General features: G+C 36.2%; 1 protein-coding gene and 1 long non-coding RNA gene across 14 annotated transcripts in view; one reads left to right on the top strand and one right to left on the bottom strand.

Moving 5' to 3' along the window:
* The window catches only part of ROBO1 (roundabout guidance receptor 1), a 1,183,344-nt gene that overhangs the window by 13,562 nt on the left and 1,154,560 nt on the right, over positions 1–15,222 (bottom strand). For all 13 annotated transcript variants that reach the window (XM_054551660.2, XM_054551661.2, XM_054551659.2 and 10 more), the window contains 3 exons: positions 13,021–13,427; positions 10,031–10,183; positions 2,108–2,416 (listed from right to left, as the gene is read on the bottom strand). In XM_054551660.2, the coding sequence (XP_054407635.1) occupies positions 2,108–2,416; positions 10,031–10,183; positions 13,021–13,427 (869 nt within the window). The remainder of the gene's footprint in view (positions 1–2,107; positions 2,417–10,030; positions 10,184–13,020; positions 13,428–15,222) is intronic.
* LOC129058506 (uncharacterized) lies at positions 4,247–14,071 on the top strand. The gene is made up of 3 exons (XR_008523646.1): positions 4,247–4,467; positions 12,253–12,309; positions 12,996–14,071. It is a non-coding gene; the product is annotated as an uncharacterized LOC129058506 (long non-coding RNA).

The following is a 15,222-nucleotide window of genomic DNA, read 5'->3' on the forward strand; positions in this document are numbered from 1 at the left end:
GGATTAGGAGTTCATGCTGCAGTCACAGAACAAAGAGAAATTGCCCTCTGTGTTGAAAAGAAGTTAGCTAATGACCAGATGTCCATAATAAATACAATACACTGAGGTCAGATCTTGCCACAATATATCTATTAAAATACAGTAGTTACGTGCCCCTGTAGGTTTTTAAGTTTCATTCCCCTATCACTCTTTGCTGATTGCTCAACTAATAATCTTCCGTTTCTTGTGTTTCTTCCTCCTACATAGTATCTTCTCTTTAGTCTATAATAATGTTCAAATCCACCATCCTAAAACATTCCCAGTGATTTGGCCTTTCTGTCAAACCCTATCCCAAGATTTCCTCCTCATCCCGAACTTCCAAAAAGAGCTTACTTGTGCTCATCACCTCCCTTCCAGAATTTCCATTCACTTTCCAACCCCATACAGGCTGGCTTTTATTCTGACCCACAAACAACATACTGCAACATCCCTTTTTTCCTCGTTTGGTTTACATTCAACTTTCTCCACTGTGGTATTTTATATGCCTTCCTGTCTGAAAATTTCCCACCACATTGTTTATAGGACACTATTTTCAATAGCTTTGATATCTTGATTATTAAATCTCTGGGTCGGTCAATCTGTTTCCTTAATAGGATGTTGATTATCTGCCTACTTTCTAAGTATAATCATCCTTGACTAGTGGTGTGTTGGAGCAGGCTCAATATTTCACAATAGCTGATTATATTCATCTCTTCCTACCTCTACATTCAGTGACTTGAAATTGGCAATTTTGAGAGTATTTATACAACAGAAGTAAGCAAATGGCTGCAAATTAGGGTTTGGTTTTGTTTTCTTCCTGGATAGCTGATTGATAAATAGTTACTGGCATTATCTCTGCTGAAATTCAGACTTTGTCATTCACATGTTCTAATGTGTTGTGGGTTCTAAAATCCACACTCTGTTATTCACATAATTCTCACCTCTGTGTTGTGGGTTCTGAAATCCACTCTGTCCTCACAACCTTTCTCCTCACCTTTAAACCTAATTCTCTAAATTTTTGTTGTGATTTTTACTATCTGTGTTCTTGTCGGCATTTTAATCCATTCAAAACTGCAATAATTTTCCCCATGAAATTTAACATTTTCCCTGTTCTTTATTTTATTTTTTTTTACATTGGTTAATACAATCATGTTCCACTGGTCATTCAGGGCCACCTAGTCAACCTATGAATAACTTTTTTTGTTTACTCTATTATTTCATCTTACCTTTGAACATTCAATTAGCCACCAAGTCCTATTGGGCCTCTCTCTGAAGTGTCTGTATAGGCTGATCCTTCCTGTTCTTCTGAGCTATTTTAATTCAGTGCTTTTATATTTTATACTTAGAGTGTTACTGTAATGTTTCTGACACCTTCATCTACTGGTTTCCAGTCTCTTCCTTCACTGTATAGTGCTGCCAGTTATTTTTCTAAAACACATATCTGATTGTGTCATTTCTCACTCAGAATTCCTTGTTGGCTCACAACTGCCCTTGTTATAAATCTCAAACCCTTCAGAATAGTATCCCTGGCCTTTGCAACTTGGCCTAACCACCTTTCTAGTTTTATTTTTCACCCAGGCTACAGAGCAATTGTGCGATCTCAGCTGACTGCAGTCCTGACCTCCCGGGTGCAAGCCATCCTCCCACCTCAGCCTCCCGAGTAGCTAGGACTACAGGCATGTGCCACTATGCCCAGCTAATTTTTGTATTTTTTGGAGAGGTGGTCTCTGGCCCCAAATATTCAATTCTCCAGCCAAAGTGGAAACCATTGTTCACCAAACATTCATTTTCACACATTCATGTTCTTTTCTCAACCTATTTCTTTTCCCCAATATCCCTTCTCCCTCTTTAACCTGTGGAAATCATGCTTTCCTTTAAAATCTAACTCAATTGGCACCTCTCCAGGTGAGGTTGAGTATAAAGTCATATACTGGAGTGAACTGTATTAAAATTATTCGAGTACATGCCTATCTCCTCCACTGGAGAGCAAATTTCTTAATCTTACCAGTTTTTACATGACCATATAGAACCTAGCTGTATGCCTTGCAAACACAATCTATATTTATTTGCTGCTTGATTGGATGAGTACCTTGGATGAGATGAGTCTTTGCTGGTGGAAGGTCTCGTTTTGCTGCCTTGTTTCCACGTCCTTTCCCGTCATTTTGCTGTTCCTGTGCTTCTCTGGGATCACCTGGATTTGTTCGCATGTCAACAACTTGTCTTCCATCCAATACTTCTCTCCCCTTGTAACTGCTTCCTTTTCTGTCTGATGATCTGTCTGTTCTTGCATCTATAGAAGGGAGTTTTGGCACCACTACAGGTCGTACTTCCAGCTGTGTCTTGGATTGGGCAGTAGGTGACTTTATAGCAGGTGGCGGCACAGGAGGTGGTGGAAGATCTAAAAAGAAACATTAAAAATACTGCTGTAAGTCTGCTGCTTATAAAATCATCAAACATTTGGATTATCATTGGAGTCACATTCACCTGTGAGATACTATATCTTAAATGAACTAGAATACTTGAAGGTAACCAAGGAAAAATACCCTCAATTTTTTTTTATTTGTGTTTATTTATTTATTTATTCTGAGACAGGGTCTTACTCTGTCATTCAGGCTACAGTGCAGGTACACAGTCTCAGCTCACTACAGCCTTGATCTCCTGCGTGCGAGCAATCCTCCCACCTCAGCCTCCCGCGTAGCTAGGACTATAGGCGTGCACCACCACACCTGGCTACGTTTTGTGTTTTTGGTAGAGATTGGGTTTTGCCATGTTGCCCAGGCTGGTCTCAAACTCCTGGACTCAAGTGATCTGTCCACCTTGGCTTCCTAAAGTGCTAGAACTAAAGGCGTGAGCCACTGCACCCAGCCAAGACCAACACTTTTAATATACTCTTGTTATCTAGCACGGAACTATTGAAGGACAAAGTTGGGACTTAATGACGTCTGCTCCTGGGATAGCTAACGCTGGGTATATGTACTGTAACTTTCTCTCTCCCAAGTATGGTAGAGCTTCCTAATTGATTTCAGTATAACACTGCTAGTAGCAGATGTATGCCTTTGATCCTCAGACAATCACTTCAAATTGATTGAGGTGGTACTTGAGTTGAGACTTATTTGCCATCTCTAATCTAGCCTAAATCTCTTCTTATTTTGTAAAGAAGGAAGCTCAAATATGCAGACCTTAAGCTACTGTGTAATCTCAAAGCTAGATACAATCAGAACCAGGACTAACCAATGGTTCAGTGTTCTTTATATTACTACATTCAATTGCATGTTTATAATCTACTATTCATTGATGGCATCTCACCATTTTGTTTATGCATCCAGAGGTTTTAAACCAGATAATCACTGGTATAAATATATATTAATTTCACCTACACACACACACGCACACACACACACACAGTTATTTCTAGTTGTAGTTACATCTTAAGTAATACATATTACATATAATGTAACTTATACAATTTAATTTCTTCCCTTTTTTTGAGACAAAGTCTTGCTTTGTTGCCTAGGCTGGAGTGCAGTAGTGTGATCTCAGCTCACTGCAGCCTCTGTCTCCCATCAAGTGATCCTCCCACCTCAGCCTCCTGAGTAACTGGGACTACAGGCACATGCCACCACACCCGATTAATTTTTGTAGTTTTTGTAGAGACAGGGTTTCGCTATGTTGCCCAGGCTGGTCTCAAACTCCTATGCTCAAGCCATCCACCCACTTTGATCTCCTAAAGTGCTGGGATTATAGCCATGAGCCACCACACCTAGCCGATTATTCAATTTTGTATATCATAGATATACTTAAGAATGAAAGTAGGCATAAAATTTGGTATCTAGAAAAAAATTTTTTAATCAGTGCTATCTTTAAAAATCATTCCTCCGGGGAGAAAGGAAATATGTATCCTAATATTATTTGGTAATTTAGTAGAAGAATAATAGTATATACTAAGTTTCGGTTATTCCAGCTGTAGTATGGGGAATGTATTAACAAGAAAAGCTTCAATTCAGGAGGTCAAGAGATTATTATAATAACTCACATAATTAATGATAGGTGATAAAATGTTATTGGTGGCTGTCCAGATGGAGAGGAAAAGATGTGTTTGAGATTAAGGGAGAAAAATCAATATTATTTCGGGATCAATGAAATACAGTACAGGGGTGGGGGGAGGAAAGAATCTAAGATGACTTTTAGAATTTTTGTCATAGTTGGCTTGGTGAATGAAAAGAACATCACTGAAGGTATAGAATGCAGCAAAAGGGAGATGTTTGTGAAGGAAGACTATAAGTTCAGTTTTTAAAAAGTGAATAGAAGGAGCCTTTGGAGTATCAAAACAGAAAGGTACAACAGGTATTTGTAAAGAAAATCTGAATTTCAAGAGAGATCAAAACCAGAGATACAGAGATTTTGGAATTATCAGCACAGCTATGTTTTTAAGTCATGTCTTTAGAAATGGTAATGTTTTCACATTTCTGGAGTAATGTCTAGAATAAACTAAAACACATTCAGAAAACATCTATTACATGCTTAGTATTATAAAGTTAGCCTTAAGATTTTAAATTAAAAAATACAAATTTACATGGTAAAAAATTCAGTAGGAGTTTAAACTTGAAAGAACAACCTCCGTACCTCCCCACCTCCATTTCAAATCCCTAGTATTGACTATGCAGAGGTAATGGGCTTGCGTGGTTTTCTGTAGATGATTCCTGAAGTTCTTTATAAAGCAGGGCTGTCAAGTCTCATAACTGCAGGGAGCACCATTCACATCAAGGACTATATAAAATGGCCACACCTGGGATGACACAGAGTGCCTGTCTTCCCATTCACGTGTGGTGACCAGATAAAAAGGACCACACACACACACCGACAGCCTTCCTTCTTTACCAACATGAATGGATTGCACTTCTTTCACCCAACCAGGTAGTTACACAAATTTCCATATGTGTACATAGGGCTTTACTCTTTATTGGAAAAGTTTGCCTAATGTTATATTCTATGACTACATCATTATTTTTTAGCCAATCCCTATAGAGAATATTCTGGTTGTTTCCAGATATTTTATTATTATTGACACTGGGCCATTGACTGTCATTTACATGTATCAGCATGAGAAACTGTTAAATATTAAAATTGTGTTTTGAAGATTCTTAGTATAACAGCAAATTAATGGCCCTAAGAAGCATCAGTTTTAACCTAGTATTTCTCATAATTACATATTTTTAAAAAATAAATGAAACTTTTTGGTTCCATAAATATACAATTTTTTGAAACTTATTTTCTTTTGGCATCATATGCTAAAGCTAAGGTGTTAGAATTCATTGTATTAGTTTTGAAAACAGACAGTCTGAGTTGCCGTCTTAGTACCTACCAGCTGTTTTACTTAGGAATGATTATAAAAAGTGATCACACTTTTACTTGCATTCTTTTGTTAGTTGTTTTCATGGCTTACCATGTTCGAGTATCATATAAGTAGACTCAACAGTTTAGCCAAAATGGTAGCCAATTATAGCCAATAGCACTAATTTTCCCTCTGATTTTACAAAATCAAGTTTTTTGTCTTGCAACACAGATCGACAGTGTCACAAGTGTGTGTTTTTCCTCCTTTGTCTACTACTTTAACAGATTTTTCAAAAAATAATACATAAAAATAAGTATTATGATGTCCCCTCCCTTGATGTTACTTATTATTAAAGATAACCAAAAAGAGGGCGTTAGAAAACAGGCTGTCTCAAGTAGCCTAAAGCCAAAGGACCCAAGGCAGAATGATTTTAAGTTCAGACTGAGCCTGGGATTGGCAATAAGGGGAAAAAAGTCTAATTCAGAACATACCATGAAGCAGAGAGAGTGAGTGACTGCAGGCTCATTTCTGCACTATCTGCTTGCTATAAACTTAAATTGGATTGCGAACACAGATTATCAGGAAGCTGATGACTGCCAGTATCATCAAATCATAAAATGTCTGGGCCTTTAAGATATCAAAACTCATGACTCTACCACTCTCTTAACATCATACAAAGTCTTGGGAATATGTGACTCATGAGACCAAATCTGTTACTAGATGTTCTAGATAGGTGTTATTTATAACACAAGTTAAAAAGAGAAGAGAACCTGATGGTAATTTAAAGAATCCTAACTTCCTATATATATTTGTCACTGTATCTAATTGACAATTAGAGAGGGAAATGTTGACATGTTTGATTTCTTATATAAACAGATTGCCAAATAAATTCTTTCTTAGGTATTATAAAATATCACCAGGCAGGGATATCCCTGCTTACGAGGCCAGGGATTATTATAGTATAAACAATCCTGTATTCCACATAGTGATATATAGTGCTTTCACCCAATTTGTACCATGAGTAGTACAAATTGGATTTCACAAATTGGATTGTGGACCTGTTTTGTATGTGTGTGTGTGTAGACTTTATGTAATCTTATAAACGATCATTCTTTCTACAAGACTTTCCAAATAACAGTATAATGCATGTAAAGTAACGTATAAGAACATGTGTATTCAGACAATTCTGCCAACATTAACTTGCTAAAGAGATCTGGCACTCTATTTACTTAACTGCTTCAAGTCCTCAGACCTTGTAATTAATGATGAATCAAGTCAAAATAACATCATTCCAAAGAGGGTGGTGAATTTATAATTTATGAAAAGTAGGAATGGAGAAATAATGTAGATTTGGTTTTTAAATCAACTATGTAAATGCATTAGAGAGGTTGAAGAGAGAGGATGGAAAGAATCTATTAGAAGGTCCTAGAAATGCACTTGTTCCTGGCTTTTACTCAGTAAGACTCTGGCTAATAAATATTCATATATCCTAATCCTACCCTTTATCTGGGTTAGACTTGTAAGAGGCAAATATGGAATAAATAAACCATTAGATACCGCCTGTCAGTGTGACTGTAGCATGCAGCACTCTCCTTTGCATCGAGTTCCCCCTGCATGCTTACGAGGCCTTGGATTTGACCACAGAGCAAGATTCGGCCACAATGCCAGGTGTTAGGGGCTGGTGCACTGTTATGGGCTGAATTGTGCCCCCTTAAAATTCAAATGTTGAAGTCCTAACCCCCAGTACCTCAGAATGTGACTGTACTTGGAGTCTTTAAAGAGGTAATGAAGTTAAAATGAGCACCAGGGTAGGTCCTAATCCATTATAACTGATGTCATTACAAGAGGAGATTAGGGCACACACATACACTGGGGATCAGGTGAAGCACAGGGAGAAGATGGCTCTCTCCCAGCCAAGGAGAGAGGCCTCAGAAGAAACCATGCCTACTGACACCTTGATCTTAAACTTCTGGCTTCCAGAACTCTGAAGAAATAAATTTCTGTTTTTTAAGCCACCTAGTCTGCGGTACTTTGTTATGGCAGCCCTAGCAAACTAATACAAGGATTAACTGAGAAGGATCATCACAAATTACTCTTTATCCGTTCAGACATGGCCACTCTTTATTCTTCTTTATATGGTTTTTAAAGACTCTACAAAGGAATGTCATAATCTGAACAAAATTTACAAAGTAAAGATGCTACAAAATCAGTACTGATAAACCATATTCTGAACAATAGTTCACATAAATGTATTGACAATAATCAAACTCATCCATCATAATCCATACATTTTGCCCACTAAAGAAAAAAAAAACCCACAAAATCCTTCATGTCTTACAAATATGTTCAATTCACATTTTAACGATTGGTAGCTCTTTAAATTCCTTCTTCCTCTCCCTTCTCTTTTTTAATAAATTGTACCGATTGTATCTTCCATTGAGCTTCTTCATGAATTGGTTTATGAATATTTTTTCCAAAAATGCAGTGTAGTAATTTGGGAAAATAATTTCTGAAAAAAATGGCTTTTGTCTCTACGTCATAACCACTGCCATCCAGAGTGTGTACATTTCTTTTATTTAGTGCATTAACAAGAATCTGCATTATATGACTTTAATTAATCAATATGCATGATGGGACATGTATATAATAAGACAGAGCATTGTTATTTTGTGTTTTTTTACCAAACAGTAAGCATACAGCATAAAATTCAAGACTTCTTAGTACAGTAAACATAACTTGAAGGATAATTATCGAAATATTGAAAGAAAGTGAATGCTGTAATAGCTTTAGTCATTTCTCCATTTTATCTATTTTTGTGACTTAGAGAAAATAATTATTGGCTTTTACATTGCAGTATACACTATGATAATTCTGCATAATCACTTTTGTGAAATGAGCAATTAGAAATCCAAATAAACATTTCAGATTAACTTTTGGCTTCACAAATATTTCAATATATGTCTTTGGTATTTCTGAAATTAATTTAAAAAATACCTTGGAGGCATCATCGTTCAATTTAATAGTTATTATTCAGGGATTAGTTAGAATTATATTTAATTATTAACACTGAAATAAGTACTACAGAACGTGGGACAATAAATACAGACAATCTTCAAGCATAGTGTAATTTATAACTGTGATACAATATTCTTTAACTTGGCATGCTTACATTATTTGAAACATTTTTAAAAAGCATCACTCAATGCCAGATTCCCCTTTGAACAAGTATAAATAAGTGGTAGAAAGATCTACACAAGGCTTTAGGCCAGATTTTCTCCCTTATGTATTCAATTTAGATGTGTTTACATCCAGGCTTGATGTTTGGTCAGTTTTTCAGTGAGGAGCACTCTCTTCTAGATAATAAAATTTGATAAAACAGCCATAAAACTTGAAAAATGCCATTCTAGTGGTCCCATAAATGTAAAATTGCTGGTAGAGTTGGGGGATTTATACCCAGTGTTTGTCCCTTCACAGAGGCAAACATGCAAAAAGCCACTGTAATAACCCTTCAAAACCAGATAATATTCTGACAGCTCAGTTTTACTAACAAAAGAGTCCTGGGCAGAAGCCAGGAGGCCCAGGTGCGCTGTGTCACGCCAGTATTTAATGTAGTCTAATATCAGATAGATGCCAGTGAGAGAAAATACTCAGAATAAAGTACAGATAATAGCATGGACAGCCACTCATTGCAAAATTACTTGTGCTCATCATGCTGTGAGCTTTGTATTAAATTCTTCTGTCAAGTGGTAGGAATCATAGGGAGAAGTACCTCAGAAAACCTTCCTTGCAACCTTGGATAAGGATCTATAATATTAGGCTTTCATATGATAATGGAAAATGATGCCCTTTTTGAAAAATTGCTGACTGGTAATGAAAGTCCTAATCAGATTTCGTTGCAGAGGACCAGGAGGTGGGGGAACTATGCCTGTAACACCCTTCTTCCTCCACCCCTTTAGCAAATTTAGCAAACTTGACAAGAGCAGTGAGTCTGAGAGAATTTATCTTACATGAATTTCCAACAAAGCCCGTGGGGTTGTTTTATAAAATGAGAAGGTGGTGGTTTAATAAATGCTGGGCCACCTGAGGCACTTTCATTAAAGGCTTTCTCTAGACAAAATCACACTGTTTGCATTTTCCTCCTGTGCTCCCTCGAGAATACGAACGTTACTTCTTCAGTGAGAGTGGATATAGTATGTGAAGGCATGAAGAAAGGTGATTTATCTTTTGGTGCCCAAAATAACTGTTTGTAACACCACTATCGCTAGAATTAATATTCAAACACATTTATTGTCTTCTATTTGAATGTAAAAGTGTAAAATAAAAAAAATGAGGACACTTTGGAGGATTTATCAGTAAATCTGACAAAGGTTAAACCTATGCCATTACTTCAACTATCAACTTCAACCACAGTGATGTCCGTTTGTTTGAAACTATAAAATAACTCAAAAATATTAAGGATCTACAAATTTTTTTTTAAATAACAAGCTTATTAGAAAACTGCAAGGAGTACAGATGTTTGACAAAATATGTAAGTATGTCGCTTCTATAAGTAATATGAAGCTGATTGTTAATAATTTTTAAATTTAATTTCTAACGTCAGTGAATGCATTTTCTAGTCCTAGAGAGGCAGGGTAAATAGGCGAGATTCATAGATGTTTTCATCCGTGTCAATGGACTCACCATCTGTGTAGGTTTCTCTGCGCAGATGTCCTGGCTGGTGTTTCGGTTTCTTGGCTGGTCTGGTTTTCTGCATTATAGCAGCACTCATGTTGCTGTCTGTAGACACAGGACTTGTGGGCCTAGGGCACTGAGACGCATGAAAATGTCGACGGCCTAAGGAGAAAAAAAAAAAAAAATCCAAGCCAAACTCATCAGTGAATTTTAATTACAACAAGAACAACAAAAAGAAAACATTAAAACTAGAAATAGCTCTAATTTTTCTGAAAAGCAACAAAAAAAGCTTAAACACACTCTTCTAGCAAATAATAGGCTTGTTGTCACTCTGCTATGTACTGGAAAAAATACCCTAAAAGCATTTTCTTCTTATTTCATTTGTTTTAAACCACAGTGCTTTTTTCTGTTAAAGTTCATGATACCTATTTATTAAAGAAAAGTATTCCAATTATTTTTGCAATTAGCTTCACTAAAACGTTATACTAAAACAAAAAATACTAATTAAATTTTTGCATAATATAGCCAATGTTTGTTGCTTTTTCAAAAGAAGAGCTAAAGTTCTTAAGAAATTCATGTTCTAAGAAAAATGAACAGTACTAATGGCATCCATATTTTAATTCAACATATATTTATAGTATACTTTGAAGACAGACTCAGGTGTGTTCTCTTCAGGTGGTCTGAAATTGATCTAGCTCACATATTTAGGTCTGCCAAAAATTACTTACATCCTTTTTCTATCTCTAAATATTTGCTAGTTCTGGATACTTATGGTGATCCCTCCAAGACTTCTGTTTTTTTGGTGGTGGAAGACGTAGATGTTTGGTTTTGGAGAAAGAATAATCTCAGATACCAGTGGGAATTGAATTTACTAATCAGACATGGCGTATTTCAAAGCTCCCACATTCTCTGGTGTCTTACATAGATGCTGTATTACAACACCTACAACATATTTAATCCATAATCCCAATGGAGATATATTCGTCCTATGTTTGACTTTCACTGTTTTGGTTTCTAGAAATTCCACTCACAAATCCAGAACTTTCTATCGTACTACAAGAAACTTCAAATGGACCTAGACAACATGTCTTTTGGCTATAAACAGAAGCCACATATAGTGAAATCAACACATTTAAAGATGATAACTGAAGCATATTAAATAATATACATTAATGCAGCCAAGTGAGAAGCAATGTGATTGGATATTCACATTAACTTCAAGTCACATGATAAGCACCATCATTCCCTGAAAAGAACATTGCAATAAGCAGAGGCCAATGCATGTTTAGTTCATTAAAATTATGAGCTCAAAGAAAACCAGAAGTGCCACTAAATTACAATACAATAAAATATTAAACCAAACTGTCTTTAGCTATGATGGAGACTATTACGATTAAAGTTACATATCCATGAAAACAGAGAATTAGGGCTGAGACTGAACCCATTATTCATTCCACTGTGTAAGGCCATCCACTGCTCACAGACTCTGAGCTATAAGGTTGTTTACAGATGAATTTTCAATGTTATTTCTGTGTTTCGTCCATTTAATAAACTGAAATATTTTCTAACGTATTCTCAAAGCAGTGATTTGAGATGCTTAATTTCACCATTTTTTACAGAAGGTTAAAAAATAAGGAGGAAACATAAGCTGTATGTAAAGTTAGGTGTTTTTTATTTATTAAGAAAGATAATTAGGTTTGCATAGTTTATTACATTCAGCAGCTACTAGAGGAATAAAAAACAATATCTGATTGAATGACATAAAATATAGGCCTGGCCAAAATAAATATATATTCTACAATAATAAGTTGAGAGATATTAGAAATCTTTTTCCTGTAACACATTCTTGATAAATAATATATAGAGATGACTTTATAATGTAATTTACATTTTCTCTGAATATATTCTACACTGATAAAAAATAATGGCCAATCCAATATGTGGAAAGACCATGGAAAACTACCAATGTGGTAGTTATTAAACTAAGAAAAATAAAACAGTAAAATACCAGTAACTGATTTGTTGTGATGGTCTTTTCCTTCTCTGAAATGTGTCTCTTTCTTGCTGATCATTTCACTCTACTGTTTAGATTTTCTTGGCTATCAAAAATATAAACACACAAAAATACGTATGGGAATGTATATATTAATTCTACAGAAATGAAAATCATGTGATAAATAAGTCTTACATTTAAATTCTTTTCTTTCTTGAACTATTTACTTTCTAAACAGGATTGGGAAGAGGAGGAGATAAGTAAAAATGTGTTGTAACATAAAGATGAATATATGGTAAGTAAAATTGGGTTACTAGCAATGAAAGTAAAAATATGAAAAGCACTTGCTTTAGCTTGCTCTCCCAATTATTATATTTAAAATGTTTACTGTAAGTATGGAACGTTTATGCTTGAAAATGTATGCACATTACATATACCTTCATATCTTTCCAATTAATATTCTAATTTGAGAGGACATGAAGAGAATGGGGATTAAAGAGAAATAGCCCATTTTCCAAAGGTCAAAGTGTTCCACTTGGATATTTATCTATTTTCCCTACAGAATTTTTATTTAAATAAGAGAACTATCACAACAAATTTGATTTTGGTGAGGTTCTATACAAAAAATTAGAGTATACATTCAAAAACACAAACTTCATTTAATTGACTGTATGTATAGTTTAAAGAAATTATATCAATTTGTGTAATACGCACATTTGCTATGGCTATCCTAAAAAATGAGGTAGCTCCCTATCACTCATATTATGTAAGATTTATTAAATAAAAACTAAATAGAAGATTTAAAAAGCCTTATCAAGGAAAAGGGAATCATCCAACTAAGTCATATTCTTGGACTGTCATTTCCTTAGGCAGCTAAGAAAAACACCAGAAAACTGTAAGAATAGATGATTTTCAAATAGGACATAAGATCATAGGAGAGAATCAGCAACAAACATATATACATTGAGTTTTCTTTCCCAGCTTGGTGAAAAGCATTAGGACTCACCAGCAGCATCCTGCATTTGCCGTCGTGCCACTTTCAGACCAGCATACTCTGCTGCTGCTGCGACTGCCTGGGCAAAATCAGCGTCAGTGAAAAAGGAGCCGTCCGAAGAACTAACACTGGAGCGTCCACTGGAAATGTTGTCCTCCTCTGAGGCTGAGCCCCAGCCGTTGATCATGGACCCTGTGACAGAGCTCTCCAGGTCCCCAACGCTGGAGGCAGGTGTCTGCTCAAGCCCACGTAACAAAAGCCTTCTGGTTTGCATCTTGGCTACTTCCATGTCAGCTTCATCTTCTTCCTCTTCTGGCGCATCCGTATCCATATCTGAGACCAGGGGTCCTGAAATGTAGCCATAGGTATGTGGAGGGGAAATCGGCCGTGGTGGTGGAGGAGGACTCACAGGCTGCCGTCTGTATGAAGATGAATAAATAGGTCTGGCTCAGATTGTTATTTAAGACATAAAAGGACAAATTACCCAAGAAATCCACAAGTATGCAGATTTGATCTTTACTTCTTTTGAGCTCATATGTTCAGAAAAACAACTGAATATCACAATATATTTAAGTTTGATTTTATATTGAGTTGCACTTCGCAACCAGAGGCTCCACCGGGTTAGTTTCTGATTCAAGTTTAATAGAAATATAGTCAGTTATCTCTAAGCCTTCTTATGTTTTATCATTTGGATTATGTTTCATTAAAAAAGGAAAAGTAACACTTGTTTTGAAAACATACACATATGTATCTGTCCTAAAGCATTTCAAATATTATCCATAGTTTATCATTACTGAAGACAACTGACATTCATCCTGAAACACTTTGCTCCATAAACATGTTTCTTTCCCTTTTTCTCATCACCTCTCCTACTTTTTCAAGTAAATGAAGTCATTCATCTTCACTATAAAAAGTAAAATTTCATAAGATTTAAAAAAGCACACATTCAGCATATGACATAATTTCCTTTAGATTTTATTCTATTAAAAAAAAGCTATGGGAACCAAGAGTAATTCTTCTCTGATTTATTCGCTATGAGTTTCATTAAAGATCATTAACTATTTTTAACATTATTGCATTTATTGTTATTCTATCTTTTTAAAAAATATATTTAAAGGTATTTTTTTCTTATGTCCTGGAATTAATTTAAGAACCCGAGTTGAGGACAAAAGGAAGTAGTCTCCCAAAATATAGGTAAACAGTTACCAATTAATTGGTTTCAACCAACTCTCTGCAGACATGAAGAATAACAACAGCTAGAAGCCATCCTTCTGCTAACACCACTAGTGCTATGATCCACAGTGAATAGATGACTGAGAAGGTATAGAGCATTTTGACTTTAGTAGAAAGCAAGATTTGTGGAAGGAAGTCATCCCCATGGGAGGAGAATGCTAAAAGAATAACTCTTAAATTAAAAGAGTGCCTTCAAAAAAGGAAGACATGGTTGGATTTCTAGTTGGAGGAGTCCTTGGTCAGTGACTTGCTCAACAGTCCTAATATTCTCTAAGCAAGGTTAAAGAGATGACATAATGGAGGACTTTCAGATGGAAAGGTCATTAAAACACCTCATCAAATTTTGCTCTCCTGAGAAGTAAAGAGGATAGATTCTACACAAGCTGCCAAACTGAGCACCAGTATTGGAGAGCAGCTGAGATTAGGGTCTAGGGTCATCTGGTGACCTCCACAGCTTGGGAGGCTAGGAGAGATACAGCATGAATGCCATGAACTGGTAGTTTACCTGAAGATATGGATAAATCAGTTAAGAACTGCAAATGCCTAGAGATGGTGCCCAGGATTGAGGCCTTCATCAGTGGGGTAAGTGAATGTCGGCACCTCTCCTTTAGCACCCTTATGATACTCATAGAGTAAGATGAGATAGGAATAGTCTTTAGAGCTAACCAAGCAGAAGACCGGATCCTCATCTAGTTTGCCCTTTTCTCATTCCATCTTCCCCGCCTTAGCCCTAGGAGAATGCACCTGGCAGAGGCAGGTGGAGGGAGATATTTAAAAGCAGAACACGATCACTTTCTCCATGCCACCATAGCCACAGAAAGGGGCATTTGGCAAAGGATGTCTGGAATGCACAACTGAGGTTTTAAAATTAACAGAAATGACTGGGCATGGTGGCTCATGCCTGTAATCCCAGCACTTTGAGAGGCTGAGGTGGGTGGATCACCTGAGGTCAGGAGTTTGAGACCAGCCTGGCCAACACGG

The sequence above is a fragment of the Pongo abelii genome, chromosome 2 (genome assembly GCF_028885655.2).
Source record: "Pongo abelii isolate AG06213 chromosome 2, NHGRI_mPonAbe1-v2.0_pri, whole genome shotgun sequence".
NCBI classification, from domain to species: domain Eukaryota; kingdom Metazoa; phylum Chordata; class Mammalia; order Primates; family Hominidae; genus Pongo; species Pongo abelii.